Source organism: Crocuta crocuta, unplaced genomic scaffold, assembly GCF_008692635.1.
Source record: "Crocuta crocuta isolate KB4526 unplaced genomic scaffold, BGI_CrCroc_1.0 scaffold267, whole genome shotgun sequence".
Classification (NCBI taxonomy): domain Eukaryota; kingdom Metazoa; phylum Chordata; class Mammalia; order Carnivora; family Hyaenidae; genus Crocuta; species Crocuta crocuta.
The window spans coordinates 4,146,234-4,168,213 of record NW_027531899.1 but is presented as its reverse complement, the minus strand read 5'-3'; the positions used below and the strand labels follow the sequence as shown (position 1 = coordinate 4,168,213).

General features: G+C 48.8%; 1 protein-coding gene across 3 annotated transcripts; it reads left to right on the top strand.

The window, feature by feature from the left end:
- Positions 1–11,985: 11,985 nt before the first annotated feature.
- On the top strand, positions 11,986–21,040 carry ZBTB32 (zinc finger and BTB domain containing 32). Of its 3 annotated transcripts, none has more exons than XM_077773767.1 (5): positions 11,986–12,045; positions 18,653–19,565; positions 19,817–19,890; positions 20,162–20,323; positions 20,500–21,040. In XM_077773767.1, the coding sequence occupies exons 2-5, from the start codon at positions 18,685–18,687 to the stop codon at positions 20,775–20,777; spliced, it is 1,395 nt and encodes a 464-aa protein (XP_077629893.1). In that variant the 5' UTR covers positions 11,986–12,045; positions 18,653–18,684; the 3' UTR covers positions 20,778–21,040. The 3 variants fall into 3 exon arrangements, with proteins under 3 accessions (XP_077629893.1, XP_077629894.1, XP_077629895.1); XM_077773768.1 differs by lacking the exon at positions 11,986–12,045 and adding an exon at positions 17,472–17,479; XM_077773769.1 differs by lacking the exon at positions 11,986–12,045 and having other exon boundaries at positions 18,670–18,735; positions 19,518–19,565.
- The last annotated feature ends 940 nt before the right edge of the window (positions 21,041–21,980 follow it).

The window sequence follows — 21,980 nt, the reverse complement described above, 5'->3', positions numbered from 1 at the left end:
TGTCCTTTTTAGCTTTTCTAAAGTTTGTATATACACATCTATAGATATTTATATAAGCATACACACATTTAATAGAATCATGCTTTAAGATACTGCTTTGTAACTTGCTTTCTTCACTTAACTATATATTATGGTCACGCTCCAGTCAGTATTTATGAATTCACGTCTTTTTTTCATTTTTTACTGTTGCAATGCATTCCAGGGTATAGATGTGTCACAGATCATCTTTTTATGTAAACAAGGCAAGGAGCAGAACAGGATGCATAAGTGATCTCATTTTTATAAAAATTAAACATATTATATATAATATATATTATATATATATAACACACAGTATACACAAATATAATTTTCTTACAAAGGACTCCTTTAAGGAGGGGAGCAGAGTGGGGGGGCTGACAGGAGAAGGGTCTGCATACCATACATATCTTTTTAATGTTTAAAAAACTTTTTATAAAGAGTATCTATTATTTTTCAAAACCAAGAAAAGTGGTCTCTAAAATACTGAACAACACATAGCTTTACTTTGGAAGCCAGAGCTTTAAAACACCACACAGATGTGATACACACCACATTTTAACTGCTCCTTGTTAACTGACCTACCTGGCTTTCCTGCAAGTTCTGGAATGAAAATTCTCCCAAATCCTGGGCACATAGTTGACTACACTGTAAACATGTCAAAGAGAGGGGGGAATTCCAGCTTAACCTAATGTTAAATTTAGGTGTGTCCTCATGAGCAAGGTCAAGGTGACCCGTCTGTGACTTAGATTCTCAGAGAGAGGCAAAGAGGCAGCACCAGGTTCTCACAAGCCCCACTGAACTCTCTGAGGCTCAGTGTACCTATCTGTGAAATGGGTGTTCTAACAGTCCCTACCTCAGGGCATAGGTCCCAATTCATTCTAAGGGTCCCAATTCATTCAGGAACTAATAGACCTTTTTATTATGAATTGGGAATTTCCTCAATCCTGTGTAATCAGAATCAAGTGCAGAAATACACCATCTGCTGAGGCTACTACCATCTCTGATGAGTCCCAATTTCAAAAATTTTTGAATGTTTTATTTATTTTTGAGAGAGAGAGAGAGAGAGGTGAGCAGGGAAGGGTCAGAAAGAGAGGGAGACACAGAATCCGAAGACAGATTCCAGGCTCTGAGCTGGCTGTCAGCATAGAGCCTTACGTATGGCTCAAACCCATGAGCCGTGAAATCATGACCTGAGCTGAAGTCGGACGCTTAACCAACTGAGCCACCCAGGTGCCCCATGAGCCCCAATTTCAAATGTTTGGGGCTCCACCATGCTCAATGTACAGAAGCTGATTCATCAGGGTGACTGCTATACTTGTGCTTTAAACAGTAAAGTCATATTTGAAAATGCTTAGTGCTTTTGCTGATGGATGTTCAACCCATGGGCTCAGCATACATTGGAGTTAATATACTTAAAATTTTTTTTCATGTTTATTTATTTTTGAGAAACAGAAAAAGAGAGACAGAGCACAAGTAGAGGAGGGGCAGAGAGAGAGGGAGACACAGAATCTGAAGCAGGCGCCAAGCTCCAGGCTCTGAACTGCCTGCACGGAGCCTGACATGGGACTCGAACTCATGAACCGTGAGGTCATGACCTGAACCAAAGTCGGACTCAACTGACTGAGCCACCCACGCACCCCAGAGGTAATGTTTTTTATCTGAAGATCTTTAAAACAGTGCTTGTGGAATTCATGGAAATTGGTATGCATAAAATCAGTTGTTTCCTTAAAAATCACATTGCAAAAGAATATGTAATGTCATGGGAAAATACTTGGGAAATTTTTCAATGCAGAAGATTACAAAAGAATATGCTAGGTATGATTGCTTTTCTGATAAAATATAAATATGTGCACGTTAGCATTAAAATTGTAAAACAGGAGTGCCTGGGTGGCTCAGTCAGTTAATATTCCACCTCAGGTCACGATCTTACGGTTGATGGGTTCAGGCTCTGTGTCAGGCTCTGTGCTGACAGCTGGGAGCCTGGAGCCTGCTTCAGATTCTGTGCTTCCCTCTCTGCTCCTCCCCCATTCACACTCTGTCTCTTTGTCTGTGTGTGTGTGTGTGTGTCTCTCTCTCTCTCAAAAATAAACGTTATAAATAAATAAGTAAATAAATAAATATATAAACAAATAAATAAAATAGTAAAACAAAGTGTCCCAAAGGTTATCCTTAGTTACTAAGGAAGAAAAGACACTTGCAGGGGACTTTTATTTCATTCTTTGGGTATTTTGGTATTTTCCAATATTCTGTACTTATTGCTTGTCCTCCAAAAATAATAAATAAGTGTTAAGGAAAATGTCACCATGAGACATGAGATGTGCATCTAGGAAAGAATTGTTCTGCTAAACATTTTTAAATTTTACCTAAGCAGTAAAAACAGGTCAGCCCTGGCAAGTGCTGAGGCCTGGGGGTTGAGCTCGCTTCTCACAGGGCAGTAGGCAGGCTGCCACCTCTGTCCCACATCGGCCACCACCTTCCTTGGCTCCGTCTGGTCACATACCTGCAGAACATATGTAGTTCACTCAGCCGGACTGGCAGCAGTGTGGCCTGGCCAAGGAGGCCTTGGCCGGCAGAACAGGTTTGTCTGCCCTGGTCCCTCCACTCAGATGCCCACTCCTGTGGGTGAGAGGGAAGTAGAGAGATGTGAGGGCACGGGTGAGGCTCCCAGGACCACCCAAGGAGAGGTAGCCATTTGATGTTTCTTCTTACCGCATCTCTGCCTGACCACATCTGTCCGTGGCTTGCTCTAGCCTCGGAATCCTGCTTGGTTCCCCAGTGCCCTCAGGATAATGTCCAGCACCTCTGCCTGGCACTGAAGGCCCCTTATGGCTTGTCCCCTTGCCACCTCCCCAGGCTTATCTCCCTCTCCTGCCCCACTGGGCCAATCTGTATTTCACCATCTGAGATTCTAGAATGGAAAGAATAAACTGTACTAGCGATCAAGCAGGCACGCACGTCTGACTACACCCGCTTCCCAGAAAGGGAGGAACCCAGAGGCAGTAACAGTCTTCAGGAAAATCTGGCCACTGAATTTGCTGGGTCCCCCGTGTGGCCTTGCTTATCCTGAGTTAGGGGTGAGTACCAGAGTCCAGTGTGGGTTAACCCCTCTTAAATGGAAAAGCTTACATTGTTATGTAAATTCTTCCAGAACGATGATATAAGCCCTGGGTATTCAAGGCACTGTAGAACGAGAAGACTCAAATTTTCCAGATCCAGTGAGAACCAATCTTATGCAGAAAATGTCAAGAATACCTTAAGCCCCGGGGACTGGGGGGCCAGCAAGCGATGCTGAGGTAAGTTGCATTTGTCCCTGTCCTAGGTGGTAAAATTGCTAATGTCTCTCCAGTAAAATAATGACTCATACATTCAAATATTTATTGCTTGCCTAACATGTGCACCAGACACTGTTCTAGGTCTGGGGACCCGGCAGGGAAAAAATCAGATCTCAAGTCTCTCCCTTTAAAAAAGCTTACCTTTGGAAGGAGGAGATCAAGAAAACCAAGAAGGGAAACATACATATCAGATGATAATAAGTGCTAGCGAGAAAAAGAAAAGAGTTTCAAAAACTAGCAGGGAAGAGAGGCAAGGAGTGTCAGCAGCACCTCCACATCCTGTTTGGAGGGCAGCTCCTCTGGATTATTTCCCATCGTCCCATCACTACGTGTGGGGGGCGGAGAGAGCTCTGACTGACCACCCCTGGGGCACATGCCTGCCTAGGGGCAGGGATGGACTTAGCTCCCTCCAGTGGGCCTGGCCTGCCAAGGGGGGAAGTTGGCTACCCAAGGCAGACTCAGGCTGTGAGCTCAGGGGAGGGTGAACAGACCACAGAAGCAGAAAGGACCACTATCTTCTCTCCCCATAAGCCTTCTCCTGATGATTCAGAGATAAATAATGCAAAAAGCACTGAGAATTCAGTGTTAGCCATTCTCATGACTATCATTTTATCAATATTTGGGGAGCCCGTTACTCACTGGGCCAGTTATCGATTGATTGTCTCTTAATTCCAATATTTATCAGCTGGCATGAGGTCAGGCCTTGTCAGTAGAGAGTGCTGGAGGGACACGGCAAGTTAGGGGTTTCTCTCCAGATTCCAGTGCTTTGTTCCTGTTTGCACTGGGCTGTGACCAGCAGGTGGCTGTCACTCCCCTCCACCTTGTAGCTGGCCACCTCTAGCACTTCCTTGAGCTCAGCTAGGGACATATCATTTAACCCAAGTAAGATGTATTGAAAATATGAAATAGAATCATGATTTTTCCCTTAATTGACCGTCTATTCAGAAACTCTGCAAATGAAAATAGAAAGATGCAAAACAGAGCAAGTGTTTGTTTGTTTGTTTGTTTGTTTGTTTTGAAAAGCCACTTTCAGTCCTACTGGGGGAAAAATGATCAAAAGGCATTAAAGTTCATCTCATAAGGGGTGCCTCAGTGGCTCAGTTGGTTAAGCAGCTGACTTCGGCTCAGGTCATGATCTCACTGTTCCTTGAGTTCAAGCCCTGCGTCGGGCTCTGTGCTGACAGCTCAGAGCCTGGAGCCTGCTTTGGATTCTGTGTCTCCCTCTCTCTGCTCCTCCCCCACTCATGCTCTGTATCTCTCTCAAAAATAAACATTAAAAAAATTTTTTTAGGGANTCTCTCTCTCTCCTCTCCCCCCTCTCTTTCCGTCCCTCCCTGGCCCTTTTGCTCTGTCTCTCTCTCTCTCTCTCTTAAAAATAAATAAAGATTAAAAAAAGTTTTTAAATAAAGTTCATCTCATAAAAATTCATTCAGAAAATTGAAGAAACAAGTCTGGAAACAGAAGGAATCATTCAACCTTCAAGATGCAGAATCAAGGCAAGTGGTATTTGTTGCCTAGANTTCTAATCACCCCAGACACAGTGGCTTGAAATAATGACTATTTTGTAGCTCCTGATTCTTTGGGACCATTGTGACTGAGCCCAGCCAGACAGCTCAGTTTTTGTTGATCTCACCTGTGGTGACTCTTCCAGCTGCAGTCAGCTAGTGGGGTGACTGGGGGCTGTTTGGTCTAGGGTGGTTTCCCTCACATGTATGTCTGGCTGGCAGTTGGCGTAGGTGGCTGGGGTAATGGCTCTGAACTGGGCCATATGTCTACCGCAGGCCAGCCCAAGCTTGTTCACATGGCAGTGCTCACAGCGTTGCCAGGAAGGGTTAGTTAATCTCTTCTCTTGAAGAAAAAAAAAGGGGGGGGGGGCGCCTGGGTAGCTCAGTCGGTTGAGCATCTTGATTTCAAGACTTGATTTCAGCTCAGTTTGTGGGTTTGAGCTTTGCATTGGGCTCTGCCAAGGAGCCTGCTTGGGATTCTGTCTCCCTCTCTTTCTGCCCCTCCCACGTTCGCTCTCTCTCTCTCTCAAAATAAATAAAAACAATTTTTTAAAAAAATTATAAACACCTCCTCCTGTGACTTTGCACGGTTCTTAGGCAATGCCAGCCCTCCTGAGCATGGCCTACTGGGCCAGGCCCCGCCCACCACATCCAGCCTCATCTCCTCTGCTCCCCCTCATTTTGCTCTCTCCATTCCAACAACATTGGACTTCAGGGCCATGCCTCCTGTCCCCCCCAGAGCTCTGCAACCTATTTTCCTATTGCCTGGAAGAGTCCCTTCTCCTAGTCAGGTTAGTGAGTAATTTATTCAGAAAATCTTAGTTCAAGCATCCACTTCTTCCAGGAAGCCTTTCTTGAAAACCCTGGCCAGGTTAGTCCTGTTTTACTTTCTTAACGTATCTCTCTTGTGATTATTCTTCAGAGCACTTAGTATAGTTTTAAGTTTACTTGCAACTAATAACAAGAGCCAACAATAGCCAATCAGCGCTCACTCGGTGCCCGGGGCTATTCTAAGAACATCAGCCGTGTGTGTTCATTTGATTCTCATGAGGCACAGAAAGTGGAGAAAATTGCTCAAGTTCACACAGTTGATAAGTGCTATAGGCAGGACCCAAACCTGTCAGTCTGGTTCCAGAGCTAACATCTTAACCACTCTGATGTGCTCCCTCCCTCTGAAGTGGAGAATTTGCCTCTCCCCTACCAAACCGCGAGGCCTTCGGTGGTAGATATTCTGTGTTACAGACTGAATTGCGTCCCCTCCAAAATTCCTGTGTTGAAGCCCTAACCCACCACGCAGCTGTATTTGGAGAGAGGGCCTTTAAGGAGGGAATTAAGGTTAAATGAGGTCATAGACACTTGTGGGGATGAGCACTGAGTGTTATGTGGAAACTAATTTGACAATAAACTATTTGTAAAAAAAATAAAATAAAATAAAAATAAATGAGGTCATAGAGTAGGGCCTTCATCCAGTAGGACAAGAATCCTTATGTCTTAGTCCTCTCAGGCTGCTATAATAGAATACCACGGGCTGGGTAGCTTATAAACAACAGAAATCTATTTTTCTGGAGGCTGGGATGTCCCAGATCAAGGCACTGGTGGATCTGGTATTTGCTGAGAACCTACTTTCTGGTTCATGAATGACGGTGTAACTTACTGTAATGTCACATGGTGGAAGGAGCAAGGGAGATCTCTGGGGCCTTTTTTATAAAGGCGCTAATCCTATTCATAAGGGCTCCACCCCCTTATGACCTCATCACCCCCCAAAGGCCCCATCTCCAAGTATCACTGGGGGTTAGGTTTCAATATATGAACTGACACAAACATTCAGCTTACATGGCATCTTGTAAAAAGAGGAAGAGACAAAAGGAGTGTGCGTGCAGAGGGGAGGCCATGTGAGGGCACGGTGAGAAGGCAGCCGTCTGTAGGCCAAGGAGAGAAGCCTCAGGAGAAACTAACTCCATTGGCAGTTTGATCTTGGACTTCCAGCCTCCAAAACTGTGGGAAATAAATTTCTGTTCTTTAAACCACCCCCTTGGGGTGCCAGTCGATTAAACGTCAACTTTGGCTCAGGTTGTGATCTCATGCTTTGTGAGTTCAAGCCCCATGTCTGCGGGGCACAGAGCTGACAGCACAGAGCCTGTTTCGAATTCCCTGTCTCCTTCTCTCTCTGCCCCTCCCCTGCTTGCGCGCTCTCTCTCTCTCTCTCTCTCAAAAATAAACATTAAAAGAAATAAACTACCCCATCTATGGAACTTTGAGAGGGCAGCCGAAGTACATGTGCATTGGTCTCTTCTTCTTTTTTTTTTTTTTTAATGTTTTTTATTTATTTCTAGGAGAGAGAGAAGAGACAGCGTGAACAGGGGAGGGTCAGAGAGACAGGAGTCACAGACTGAAACAGGCTCCAGGCTCTGAGCTGGCAGTCAGCACAGAGCCCGACGCGGGGCCCGAACCCACGAACCGCGAGATCATGACCTGAGCGAAAGTCGGACGCTTAACCAACTAAGCCACCCAGGCGCCCCTGCATTGGTCTCTTCTTATTTGCCATTATATACTTTGTACCAAGCACCATGCCTAGCACATAGCAGGTACTGCAAAAATATATACTCAGCTGGAAAGTCTTCACTCGCTGTTCTCCCTCTCCTACCCCTGGCTTAAGCGTCCCTTCTGGGCTTTAGTTGGTGCACTTTTCATTTGGAAGGATATGTTTTGAGGTCTAATTCCTTTCTGGATCTAAAGATTTAAAAGGGGCTGAATCTGCTCCAGGACTCAACACAGATGGTATATACCATTGGAGTTTAATAAATACTTGACTGATGTAAGTCTTCTGACCTCCACACACAAGTCCTGGATGGAGAGCAAGAGAGCTTGAGTTCTAAGCTTCATCTCTAAATTCCTGAGCAACCTTGGGACACTGGAAACCTCAAAAGTAATCATGGCTTTGTGTTTCTCCAGAGATCAGAGCTTGGGGAAAAAGTCTTTTATGCTCTAACAACCATAAAGTCCAGGGTCATTTTTACATGTTAGGAAAACCCGTGCAGTTGAGCTGAGCTCCTGAGTCTTACCCATCTGCCTAGCTCTAGCCAGACTCTTGCTATATCTCAAACATGCTAACTTCACTTCTGTCTCAGGGCCTTTGCACTTGCTATCTCTTCTGAGAACACACTTCCCCCAGAAGTTTTCATTGCAAATAACAACCTTAATTTTCAATGTTTATGCCAAAGTCAAGGAGGGGTGATGGTGACTGCAAGAAAGAAACTCAGTGTCTGGGCACTGGAGATAATAAGAGATGCCACTGTTCTATTAGTTCATTTAATTCTCTCGAGTCTTGAAAACGGTTTACTGTCATTTTCCCCATTTTGCAAATGAATAAATTGAGGCCAGGAGAGGTTAAGTAACTTGTTAAATGTCTCACAACTAGAAAGTAGCAGGGCCAAGATATGCATCGAGGCGATTTGGATGCAATGTCCAGCTTCTTAACCACAAACTTTCTTGCCTCTCAACATGCATTAAAGCTTAATGAACACAGGAACTGGCATGGGGGCATTGCTCAACAAGGAGTAGTCATTTCTCTACTCCCGTCAGATATTTTACTCTCCTAATTTCACAGTCCAACCCCCAGAGCCAAGCTCTCCCTAGTCCATCTTGCAGAGCCCAGAGTCCCTCAGTCCACTTTCTTATGCCTGCACAAGCTAGGTAGCTAGATTTGAGGGCTCCACAGGTTCTCGGGGTTCCCATCTAGGCTCCACCTTTCACTAGCCCTGTAAACATAGAAATGTTACATTCCTGCCTGGGTCTCAGCTTCCTCACCTGTAAAGTGGGGACAATAACAACCCCTGTGTTCAAGAATTATTAAAGGGTTTTGGTGAGATGATGCATGCAAAATGGTTTCCACCTTGCCTGGCTCATAAAAATGGCTCAATAAATTGTAGCATTTATGATTAGAACTTCTCAGTGAGAATCTCCCAAAGGTTCTGGGGCTGGGAAATACACTCCCGACCACCTTGAGGCCCAAAATTGGGACCGGATGAGCTCAGTGTCTGTAAACAAGGTTGGCTGGGTGAGAGGACTCCCCACCTGATCCAACCCAGGATCCACCAGACAAGTACTTCCTGGAGGCAATATGGTTCAGGGGAATAATCTCTTGGGCCTGATAGACCTGGCTCTGAATTCCAGCTCTGATTTCTCCTCAAGACCTCAGTTTCTTCATCTGCCAAATGGGAAGAGACAGACTAGCGTTTGAGCAGCAGGCAAAAGTTTATTAGACTATAAGGTTAGAAAGGAAGAATAGCATGAAAGCTCTCTTTACAGAGAGGGGACATTCAAAAGTGAATGCCCTGGGAAGAGAGTAGTCTTAAGAATAATTAAGAATGTGAGTTTGGATTCAGAAAGTTATGTAATATTCATTGTACTCATTGCTCAGCCACAGCCTGGCTTTGTGAGCTGAGTGTCTTCACCTCTCTGAACCTTGGCTGTCTGTTCTAATGGTGGTGTCACCATTCCTATTCGTGGGGTGGCTATGACGATTTTCCAGGACCACGTGTGCCACATTCTGGACCTTGAATCTGTTACAACGGGAGGCAGTATATACCAAGAGTTAAGAGTTTAGGCTCTGGGGGCGCCTGGGTGGCTTAGTTGGTTGGGCGTCTGACTTCGGCTCAGGTTATGATCTCACAGTTCGTGAGTTCGAGCCCCGCGTTGGACTCCGTGCTGACAGCTCAGAGCCTGAAGCCTGCTTCAGATTCTGTGTCTCCCTCTCTCTGCTCTTGTCCCGCTCATGCTCTGTCTCTCCTTCAAATACAAATAAACATTAAAAAGAGCTTGGTCTCTGGAGTTGGGACTGCAACAGGCCTCGTTCAAATTCCAGCTTGACAATTAGTCCTGGTGAGATCTTAGGGAAATGAATTTCTTCTCACAACCTCAATTTCTTTATCTGTGAAGTGAGAATAACAGCAGTAAATACCCTGATAGAGTTTGCTGTAAGAATTCCATTAGAGGATGCACGAAAAGCACTTAAAACTGGCCTGGTTCAGTGTAAATGGCCAAGTAAGTGGCAAAGATATTATAAGAATGTTTTGTTCTCTTTTGGTTTTTACTTTAGAGAGAGAGCATATGCAAGAGGAGGAGAGGGGGAGAGGGAGAAAGAGAGAGAATCTTAGGCTCCACGCTCAGAGCTGAGCTAGATGCAGGGCTCCATCCCACAATCCTGGGATCATGATGACCTGAGCCAAATCGAGAGTCAACCGACTGAGCCACCCAGGCACCCATGAGGATGATTTTTAAAATATCCTCTCCCAGAATGCAAATGCATTTACCCAAAAGTTTGAGGACTTGAACATATGTACTGAGCGAAGCCTTCAGGATCAGATTAAAGTCCAAAACCCAAACCAAAAACCCCTCATGTATGGATGAGGTAAGCCAGGGCCGAGGTGATCACATCAGGACCCACCCCCATCTACAAGATCAGCCCTACTTATCATAGTGTAGCTCGAATGCCGGACTCTCACGAGAACGAGGTCGGAGTCCCAGCAATGCCCGTTCTCGCCATGGGCGACAAATAACCCTCGGAGGTTAACCGGCAGAGTAATCTGCTCCCTCACAGGGTTATTTAGGAGTCAGTGAGATGATGCACACAGCGCGGCACACCAAAGGGTTCAGTGAGCGGGAGCTGCTGTTTCTACTGATGTAACAGTACCTGCGCCTGTCTTTTTCAGCTTTTTGAGGGGTTTGCACCGGCCGGCTGGCCACTCGCCTCAGTCTGTCTCCATCCCGCCTCAAAGCTGCAGCTGCTGTCCCAGGCCCTCCGCAGGAGGGTCCTCCTGTCCCCGTGTTCCCTCCCCAGCTCCTCAGCTAGCTGCGGGGAAGTAGGCGCCAGACAACACTCCGCCGAGCCCTGGACAGAGCTTTTGAAGCACGGAGACAGAACTCCCAACTACAGCCTGAAACCGTTGGGCTGGTCTCCCGCCTCCCGCCCCTCTGATCAATCAAAAGAGAAGAAGCAAGCCTCCGGACCAATCATAAGTGGAAGCGGTCGAGCAATGCCCGCCTCCTTAAAGCGCCCTCGCTCCTCATTGGGTGTGTCCGAGCACAAACGGCAAGGCTAAGCCACTGAGAAGAGAGCGGAGCTAGCCAATCAGCAGGACAACCGCAGCGGAGCTCGTGGGAGGAAAAAGGCACAGGCTCACCGACCCGCTCTGCTCGAGCTCGCCGCCTGTCAGCACGGAAGCCCTTCCTGGGTAGAAAGCCAGCTGGCTGGGCTCTTAGCCCTGACCAATTTAATGGCAGGGCAAAGCAATGGACCATTCTCTCTGGCGTGTTGGCCGGGGGCAGGGGGAGCTGGTACGTGAAGTGCGCTGTTAACTCAGGCTCAGCAGACAGGCAATGAGCATTTGAAGCGCGTGCATCTAGACCAATCACGGGTCAAGGCACTGCCCCTCTGGTGCCTCCCCTGTCCCCGCGTACTTCCAGGTGAGGCAGTGCGCCCTGCAGCCAATCAGTGGTGAAGCTGGGCAAGAAGCGGGAAAGGGGAGCTGCCTACAGGCGCCTGAAGCCAGGCTGGCTCCTGGGGGCCTCCCAAACAATCACAGACATATATCTCATAGACTGTCAGGGGTTGAGAGAGAGGTGAAAGGGTTTGCAACGAGAGCCACTCAGGGTGGCAAAGACAGGAGCAAAGAATTGGTGGTATCCTGGGCCCTTGCAGAGGCAGATTCCAAGGCTGTTGGCGAAGGAGGTTCAGGGCCCAGTCTTTTCACAGCGAGGGAAAGAAAGAGCAAATTCCGCAGCCAATTAGAAGGGGAGGAGGGCGGGCTGGAGGGTGATATCTCAGTCTTAGAGACCTGAAACCCGAGTCCGCGGACCAACTGGACTCAAGGTCCTGCCACTCCGCACAGCAAGCTGGGCAGGAGGGAGCTCCGCAGCCAATCCGCGGTGGGTGCGAGGCTGGGAGAGGAGCAAGTGGAGCTGTCCTAGGTGCCTCCTAGGGTAGTGAGCGTGCTTGTTTGATGCGGCCAACGCTGCAGCCAATCAGCGTCCGTCTCAGAATCCAGGGAGACAAGCGACCTGGGCACGCGCTCGGGCTTCGAGCTCGCTCGTGACCTCTCGCCGCTCCCTACTTTCTAACGGACACTTGATCTTGCACCGCCCTCAGTACATGTGAGGCTGCGGGAAGAGGAGCAGGGTCTGAGTCGGTGAGTGCCATGGTTTTTCTTACACTTCTTCAGGCCTGAGCTGACCCAAGCCAAGCTGGGGTGTGAGAGCTTCAGTGGTCCCCGTGAGGGTCAAGAATTGAGGGCTGAGGACTTTAGTCCCTGGAGGCTCCCTTTGCCCTGGCAAGGCTGGAAACGGGGCCTCCTGGGCACCCTTGGACCCAAGCTGGGCAGAGGCTAGGCCAACATGCCCTATGAGTTGGTCCATGGTCCCTGAGGCTAACTTGATTTGGACGTTTATCGTGGGGCAGTTGAAGACCCTTGGAGCTCTGCGTGGTGTCATTGGCCATGAGGTATGGCCTCTGAACTGTGAGAGGTTGTCTGAGGTCTCTGGACTGAGTCTGGATGCAGCGACTTGAAAGGAGAGACCCGAGACTCTCCAGAGGTTGTTGGGAGTCACTGGCCAAAAGATGAAACTAATGTGCACTTGAGAGGTTTTCTGGAGTCTTTGGATCCAGCCTGGGCTGAAAATGAGTGTTGCCAGGGTTGAAGCTCAATGGGAAGTTGTCAAGGGCTATTGCATCCAGGCTGTGCTGAGAATATGTGGCTGCAAGGCTTTTTTTTTTGGGGGGGGGTGAGTCACTGGATTCCAGGTTGACGTGCTGTTAGCAGGTTTTCCAGTATCGGGTCCAGGTTAGACAACCTGGCCCAGAAGGTTAGGCCCATGGTCGTCTGGAGATTCTTGAGGAGGGAGTGTCTGAATCTCAGGTTGTTTGACCTCCATGAAATATTATTGCCATGTGATGTCTCTAGACAAAAACCAGGACTGGGTCATGTTTGGAGCCTTTCGGTCCCTGTCCCCACTCTTCTCCAAACTCTGGTCATTCCCAGAAGATACCAAGCTATAAAAATGGGGCCAGATCCATAAGGAAGATGGCTCTTGTACTGGAGCATAGAAAGAGATATGTGAGATATCCTGCTCCTTGGGAAATCGTGCAGGCTGTCATTATAGAAAATTTTTTATACTAATGGGGCAGGGTGTTTATATCTAATTTTACTCAGTTGCTCAAGTTCTATATGGTATTAAAGCTTTCAGAATGCTTTCATGTACACCTAGAGTCCTTGGGTGGGGGATCCAAGCAAGTGGTCTATGAGTGGCTTTCTGGAGGTTTTGAACTCCTGGAAATGATAAGGAAAATTGTATGCATGTTGTATTGGGAGGGGGTGCAAAGCAGCCACATGGATAAGCAACAAGTATCTAACCTGTCCAAGGACTGACTGCAGAACAATCTGTGAATCCCTTGTCATTCACATGCAAAATGGTATGAATATCTACAACTTTCTGATGTACACAGTTGATTCCATGGCTTACAGTTTTAAAAGGGTTTGGGGGCACCCTTAATTGATGAGGTTAAGAATCATTGGAATAAAGTAGGCTGCTGTATTGTTTACAGGGCCTAGGCAAGACTAGAAATGATGTCCCCTTTTCTTCCCACACCTGATGTTGGTGCACACTTCAAGGCATCTCATATACTAGACTGCATTTCTGAGCTCAGTCTACCTACCAGGGCTTGGGAGGTACACCATCACACAGTTCATTCTCATGAGTATAGACCTGGGGTTGAGGGCCATGTAGGTTCCGGAAGTGGGCCGTTTGGGCAAGGAGGTTCAGGACTCCAAGCTTCCAGAGCATGGCCTAGAGTTGAGGGATACATGTTCTAGGTGGGCTCTTCCTAGGTGTCCTTGGGATTCTTGGCCCAAGGGGAGGGACATAGCCAGAGGGGATCAGAGTGAGGTCTTCTTCCTGGGTTTAAGGAAATATTGGTATACAGTACTGGTCTTCAAGACAGCTCCTGTGAGGAAGTTGGGGGTCTCAGAAGAGTTAGCTCCGTATTAGGGCTGAAGAAAAAGGCCGTCCACAGGGAGGATGCAGTGGAACCTAAGTTGGTTTTTTTTTCTTTTTTCTTGTTTTTTACTTCTAGTTCTTTTTCCACTCGATCCATAAAAGATATGCTACGATAGGGTCTCTATTGCCTAGATTCAGCTCACTGGCTATGATTATATCTGGTTCTTGGGTTATATGAAGCACAGATTTAAGGGAAGAAACTAATTTACTCCATGGTGTCTCTTCTTTGGTTTATATTGGATGTACTTAACTAGAAAGAGTGAGCATTTGAAAGTTTATGGAAGATTTGGATAACTGGTCTTAAATCTGTATTAAATGCTGTGGGGAGTTTAACCATCTTAATTTGCAGAAAGACTTGTGTTCCTGGAGAGCAGAAAGTTCATAGAATTTTTCTAAATTGAATCTTGTTTACCTTGGTTTTGGAGGTACTCAATATTCAAAGTAAGTGAGATAGAGATGCCTGGGTGGCTTAGTCGGTTAAGCATCTGATTCTTGACCTCAGCTCAGGTCTTGACCTCAGAGTTGTGAGTTCAAGCCCTGTGTTGGGCTCTGCACTGGAAGCCTACTTAAAACAAACAAACAAACAAATAATGGGAGAACATTTTTCATAAAACAAGTCATCATCCCTCTAATTGGTCTATTCTGATGGCCTAGCTTTAATTATATTTGAAGAGAATCCATACCTGTATTGCTGTGTTGACATTTTCATATCAAGTTGGGATGTACCTGCAGGGGCTTATGAAGGAGTTTATCATCATGCCTATCAGTAAGAATTTAAAATATCAGATTTTAGGGGCGCCTGGGTGGCTCCGTTGATTAAGTGTCCAACTCTGGCTCAAGTCATGATCTCATGGCTCATGGGTTCGAGCCCCACGTTGGGCTCTGTGCTGACAGCTCAGAGCCTGGAGCCTATTTCAGATTCTGTGTCTCCCTCTCTCTCTGACCCTCCCTGCTCATGCTGTCTCTCTCTCACTCTCTCTCAGAAATAAATAAGACATTAAAAAAATATATATATATATATATATCAGATTTTAAACTTTATTTAGTAATGTATTAGGACTAAGAGGCAAAAATCATACCTCCACAAACTTCCTTCCAGTTATATCCTACCTAATCTCTTCTACCCACTCTACCCTCTCCCAGGATGCAGGCTACAAGCCTCATGGTTTTCTGTGTCCACCCCACAAGACAACTGCAAGTGATTTCTGGAGTCAACCTGGGAAGTAGAAGGTGGACAAGAGTTTTGAGACTGTGAATGGGAGACCTTTTAAGAATAGACAATTAGTTAGCAGTGTCCCTACCCTTCCAAATCAAAGTGCAATCTGTTCGTGCTCCTGCTGTTACTGCTCAATGCAAGAAGTCTTGGGCTGTGTAGCCAAGAATGTAGGTAGAGAGAAGGGCTTGGAGTATCACCAGCCTGAGGGCTAAGGTGTGGAGATGCCTCTAAGGGGGTGGTCTCTAAAAGGACATCCTTAGGTAGACACCAGATGGGAGGCAAAATGAGGCTGCCCATTCTTGGAGGTTTTTGTTCACTGGATGGGGAATCTCCTTGTCCTTTCTCCTCCAAGTTTCCTGGAAGCCTGCTGGCACTCCCTGTCAACTACACTTGGCTTACAGAGAATGCTGCCCTTTGAGCACAGTTTCCAACATTCTTGATCATCAGTGAAGCAGATCATGCCAGTGAGAGAGCTGAGTCATAGGCACATGAAGTAGGTCTGGGAGGCAAGGGGTGATGATGTAATCATCCAGACCCCTGTACCTTCCTTCTACACTTGGGGTTTCTCTCTCATGGCTTTCCCCACTTATTCCGTGTCTCCAGGGATTGTATTTCTGTGTTGAAGAAAGGATGCTTCTCTCTGTATACATACATATCAGGGATTGGTGCTTTTATATGTTCAGGACAAGTGTCTTTAATATGGATGTCTAGTGAGTCCCTGGGTGCGGTTGCACCAGGAGTTAGAAAGCTCAGAAATGGAAAATATTTAACGTTCAGAGTAGCACATGAATACAGCCTGTCCATTTGCATTTTCCCTTTCACTCTGACTCATCTTCCCCTCTCCCCACCCTATTATTGCCCCTCCACCAGCCCCACCCATTGGCACACCCTGTCTATATAGGAAGGATTAACATCTGCCTGCACCCAAGCTAGAACAAGAAGTAGAGGGAAGGCATGTTTGGTCTGGAGGGAGAAAGTAGAACACTGGTCTGAGTATTTTGGGGTCCTGAGCCAAAAGGAGAAACAGAAGTGTAGAGACACAACATTTGGGTCTAGAAGCAGACCAGAGTCTAAGGGAGAAGTATAGGGGGAACCAGACTGTGTCATGTCACCAGAGCAGCCTACCAGTGCCTGACTTGCGCATCTTCCAGTTATTTATTGGGCATATATGATGCAGCAGGCACATATCATAAATGATCTCTCTACATTTGTTGAAAGAATGGAAAATGTGCCACAGGATGGGGGATAATGCAATAATAAAAAACAGAAAAAGAAATTTGAGTCTCTCAGACCTCATCCTTTCCCCAGGTTAACAAGCACTAAAGTGTGAAAACAGGGGAAATCTCCTGAGAGCTTGACCCTTTTGGCAGGAAGTGAAAGAAACCCCGGAGTTCTGATTTCAGAGAAATGTCATTTGTCATCAACCCAAGAAAGGGGAGTTTTCTCTTCGAAGACCACCGCAGGCCCTTCCTGGGGTTGCCCCCTTCAAAGCTTGATGGAGAATCTGAGTCATTTGCACATTCAGTCCCCAGTGGTGGCCCAGATGACAGGGGTCATTTCCACAGAGCAGTTAAAGCTTCCTAGTACTAAGTCAAGGTGAGGAAGGACAAGGCATGCTTTTGGCCCTCTTTCATGCTCTCCTTGGAATCCAGATGTTTCAGTCCTTTTTACTTCTGAGGTAGTAGAAACAGCTTCCAGCTGCTGGAGCTCTACTGATGCTTCTCAGAAGCAGAATTAATACTATTTGAATGATGTACAAACCACTTTCGCATTTATCATGTCATTTTATCTTTACCCTCACCTCCAAATGAGGTAAGCAAAGGTTACCCCTATTTCATGGATGAGGTAACTGAGGCTCAGGGAGGCAACTTGCCCAAGGTGACTCAACTAGTAAATGGCAGAGATGAGGCTCAAATGCAGGTCTGATTATTCCAATCTCCTTGTTGCCTCAGAACTTTTTTTTTTTAAGATTTTTATTTTATTTTTTAAAGTACTCTCTACCCCCTATCATGGGCCTCAAACCTACAACCATGGAGAGACCATAGGTAGTATGCTCTACCGACTGAGCCAGTTGAACTTCTTCGACTCTAGAAGTTCACAAATGAAATTAGGAGCCAGGCAGAATGTCTTGAATCTGGAAGTAGAGAGGGTGTTCTCTCCTTTGGGGTGAGGGGGGGTGGTGTGAAGCCAAGCCAGGGTTATAAAACCACACCCTCTTGGGGGACTGTAGCAGACTAGTACTTGGGACACCCAATGGAAGACTGTGAGGTCAGGGGCGTGGCTAGCTCCAGGGGGCCCCCAGGAGCCCCAACAGCAGTTCAGAGCATGCGGTGTCCAGGAGGAAGCTACAACTGGTGAGTGGTGGCTTCTCCCCAGCTGAGACTTTTCTCCCATTACACCCCCTTTTCTGTTCACTTCCTGCCAAGTAGCCTTCTTCCTGAGGTGTCCAAGCAGTAATTCTCCCAACAAGGGTTCTTACAGTGAGCCCACACTTAGGCATATGCCTGCTGAGACACTTAGGTCTGTCTCTCTTAGTATTTGGGTTCCCAGTTCTCTTCTTTAAATCCAATGTGGTAGTTTTGATCTGTGATAATTTTCCACCTTGTTTGGGGCTCTATCTGTTCTTTGCTTTTGGTTTTTGGAAAACAAAATTAAACCATCTCCTTATCCTAATCTGGAGAGGAAATAGCCTCCCCCCTGATAGTTCCCATTTCTCTTTCTCCCACTTCCTCAGGGGTCAACTCTTCTCCAAAATCTCTCTCCATCCTTGAGTTGGGAACCTTCTCTTCTGTGGCTTCTGCACCTGCTCTCTCAACCCACTGGATGGGATTCTTTGATCTCTTCTAGGTCCTTCTCTGAGGACGTGTTCTAGAAGTTTCAGCTGTAGGGAGATAATCGATTGATGCCTTAGAGCATGCCCTCCTGCAGCTATGACCTCAGTCTCGCTGCCCTTTCTGACTCTCAGGACTACTCAGCTCCATGTGATGGGCTTGGGGTGGGGATGAGGGGGTGGCACGCTAGCTTTCTAAACTCTCCCATGAAGCAGTGTCTTGCTCCATCCCTAAGTGCCAGGGCTGAGTGGGTCTTACTGGTGATCTCTTTGGAAAGAAGAAAGCCTGGCCTGCTCCAAAGTCTTTCCCTACAGAAAGGCTTGAAGTAGCACAAGTATCAACCTCTGCTATCCTTCAAGTCAGAGAGACTGCCAATTGACTGGACCCATCTTATACTAGCCTTAAACCCGCCATTTGATATGGTTGCTAACTGCCTGGTCCTTACTCTTTTAAGTCCTGAACTTGGTCTAATTTCCATCCTCCTGCCATCCTCACCCTCATCCCTACCCCCTGGTCTGTTATGATTCTGGATAAGCTTAGATCCTCTTGTGAGTTAGTTTATGTGCCTCATTCAGGACACAAGAGAGCTCTGAACCAGCAACTCACTCTTTTTCCCCTCACCTCCACAGGCTTGAGAATATGCTGTTGCTCTCTCCCCTTTCCACCATGGACCCCACACTGTGGCCTTTCTTTCAGATCCTCTGAGATTGGTACCCAGGCCAGGCACCATGCCCTTGTTCCGGACGAGACTGCCTAGCCCCTATGGCTCTGATCGGCTGGTACGGCTAGCAGCCAGGCTCCGGCCAGCACTGTGTGATGCCCTGATCACTGTGGGGAGCCAGGAATTCCCTGCCCACAGCCTGGTGCTGGCAGGTGCGAGCCAGCAGCTGGGCCGCAGGGGCCGCTGGGCTCTGGTGAAAGGCATCAGCCCTTCTACCTTTGCCCAGCTTCTGTATTTTGTTTATGGGGAGACTATAGAGCTGCAGCCTGGGGAACTGGGGCCCCTTGAGGAAGCGGCCAGGGCCTTGGGGGTGCAGTCCCTGGAAGACGCTTGCAGGAGGGCTCGGTGGGATGGGGTTAGAGAGCTGGGTCCAGGGCTGAGGGAACATCAGGAGGAGCCAGAGAAACCCACAAGGGATTCTGAGAGAGGACTGGGGGGACCTGGAGAGCAGAGACCAGAAAAATTTGTTAGCACTGGTGGAAGAGAATGGGAGACACTGTATGAGCAAAGGCCACCAAGAGAGAGCCCTGAGCTAGCAGAGCCAATGCAGGAGGGTCGGGGGGAGCAGATGAGATCAAAGGAGAAAATCAAGCAATCCCCTCTTGGCCATGGGGGAATAGATGGAAAGCAAGAAGTGATTATGTGGGTGACAGAGAGTCCAGGGGTCTCTGAGGAAAGACTGCGGGAGTTCCCTGGCCCCCTTCCCCCACCAGGTTCCCTCCAAACCAGCATCATCCCTAGGCCCTGGTGGGCTGAGACCCCTTGGTTCGGGGAGGGCCAGCCTGCCCTGTGGAGCATCCTGCTGTTGCCACCCAGATATGGCACCCCCTTCTCCCATAGCACCCCCATCACTGGAGCCTGGCAGGAGGTCTGGCCTCAGGACCAGAGGTGAGTGAAGAGCCTAGTGGAAGACCTCCCTGGCTGGGAGGGAGTGGCTCAGCATAGGCAGCAGTGATGGGTGGAAGGGCACCACATCTCTTATCTCTACTGTACATTTCCTGAGCTGCTGATAGGACAAGAAGCTTTCACCACAGGGGAAGTCAGAGCCCCGTCCCCGAGGAGGACTCCTGACACCTCCCTCCCCAGGAAGGGTTTGGCCAGGTTTCGCCAAGGCTAACTCTTCCCCACCCCATCCCCAGGATCCCACTGTCCCTGAATGCTGAGAAAGGTCTCTGGAACCAGAATCAGTCGGGCTCCTCCAGTCCTGCCCCAGGTAAGCCCCGCAGTGCCCTGTACAAATATTATAACAGGATCTCTCTCCTGAGGCTAGAGATCGAGAAATCCAGCCCCAGTAGGGCACCTACTTCACTCCGCTCCCTCCAGGTTCCCTCCCCAGGGCTCCGAAAAGCTCAGCCCTGGGGAGATGGAAAAGTCTAATCAGAGGTACACAGGTGAGTAGGGTGAGGGCACCTTTGCCTTCAACCCCACTGTAGCTCCTGATGTCTTGCCTGGGATCCCCAGCCCTACCTTTTCTGTCCCCACAGGTGCACTTGCAACCCGTGTGGATCAGGTGAGCACAGCAGGCCCACCTCACCAACAGCCTCCTCCACCCCCTCCTGCTCGGTCTCGGCCCTATTCTTGTTCTGTCTGTGGAAAGAGGTTCTCACTCAAGCATCAGATGGAGACACACTACCGAGTCCACACAGGTATGGGCCCCCCGCCCACTGCGAATTATCTGCTCCCTTACAAACTCCGGTCTGTCCCTGAATCCCTCTGCTTCCTAGGCTTCCACACAATTCCCTTGTCCAGTCGCCCAGATCAACCCCTAGGCCAGCCTTCGCCTCTTCTTTCCTTCACCGGCCTCCTTCTCCACTTGCCCTAGGAGAGAAGCCCTTCTCCTGTAGCCTATGTCCCCAGCGCTCCCGGGACTTCTCAGCCATGACCAAACACCTGCGGACGCATGGGGTCGCACCCTACCGCTGCCCTCTGTGCCGGGCCGGCTGCCCCAGCCTAGCCTCCATGCAGGCGCACATGCGCAGCCACTCGCCCAGCCAGCTCCCACCTGGATGGACCATTCGCTCCACATTCCTCTACTCCTCCTCTTCGAGGCCATCCCGGGCCTCGACTTCTCCCTGTAGATCCCCTTCTTCCACCACCTGACAGTGTCGGTACCTTCTTTGGCTTCACCCAACAACACAATAAAAGAATGAGAGACGGGCCGCCGGGCTGGCTAGGCTTCTGACCCGGCACCGCAGGTACGGCAGCCTAGCGTGTTTGGGTCCAAGAAGCACCGCAGCAAGGGTGCCGGGAGCCTTCTCCCGGATGACCGCGGGCCCTAGAAGCCTGGGCAAGCGAGTCCGTGTGGGGTGTGGGCAGTGCAGTTTGCATGAATGAAAATATCATCACCAAAATAAAGAGTTTCCTGTGCCCTCCTCTCAGAACAAGTCTGAATCCAGACTTCAGTCTGCGCGCAGGGGGAGAGGGAAGGAAGGATAACCTTGCCCCTTGTCCTGTAGCGGCCCCTGGTGGCCGTGCATCCGCTGTCGGCGGGAGTGTGGGGGAGTGAGGGCGGGTGAGGGGAGGGACACCTCCATCTCCCGGGTCTCCCAGTCCTTCCCCAGAGGTAGGGGCCCGCGAGGCCACGAAGTCCAGGCTGACTTAGCAGCAAGTCCTGTGGGGGGAGACACCCTGTGAGACACCAAGTTATCCGCCCCTTCCACAGCAAGCAACGGCGCGCAAAATCTGAGTCTGGGACCCCCAGTCCAGGGCTCGAGGAACGTGTGCACTACCCTGCTTTCCGCCACCCGCCTCTACTCCTTGAACACAGGGTCCGCAAAGCCGCGGCCTCTCAAGCACCTTGCCTTCATCCTGTGCTGAACAACCGCCGGGTCGCACCTCTAACTGATACTAATCCTTTGCCGCGGCCCCTTTCGCAGCCCACGCCTCCTACAGTCGCAAACTTCATTTCCCAGAGTCTTTGGGATTCCCAGGGTCTGGAGCCCATTGCACCCTGGGATTGGTAGTTCATGCGTGCCGCTGGTCTCTACAAAAAGAACGGGAGGAGTCTGGGGCGAGAACCACACCTCCCGGCAGCCCTAGAGGCGGCTTTCTGTGTCGGATAAGGACTCTATAGTCCCAGCTCTCGCGGCCCCAGCTCCCGGCGGAAGGAGCGAGGCGCCTGGACTACATTTCCCGGGGGTCCCTGCGCCTCACCCCTCTCGGGCCGCAACGCGGGGTCTGTGCTCTTCAGGCGCGGTCTAAGGGTGACGGCCGACTGGCCTCGGACTCCCGCTCCCGTGGTGCCCCGCGCATGGTCGGCCCTGCCCCCGGCTCCAGCTAGCCCCGCGGCGGCGCTAGTTGCTG

What these genes read in the sequence shown, in the direction of transcription:
- ZBTB32 (XM_077773767.1), top strand. Translation starts at nt 18,685, where the DNA reads ATGCCCTTGTTCCGGACGAGACTGCCTAGCCCCTATGGCTCTGATCGG. An exon ending in GTCTGGCCTCAGGACCAGAG is followed by an intron (nt 19,566 to 19,816) that starts GTGAGTGAAGAG and finishes CCCCATCCCCAG; the next exon opens with GATCCCACTGTCCCTGAATG. An exon ending in CTCCTCCAGTCCTGCCCCAG is followed by an intron (nt 19,891 to 20,161) that starts GTAAGCCCCGCA and finishes CTGTCCCCACAG; the next exon opens with GTGCACTTGCAACCCGTGTG.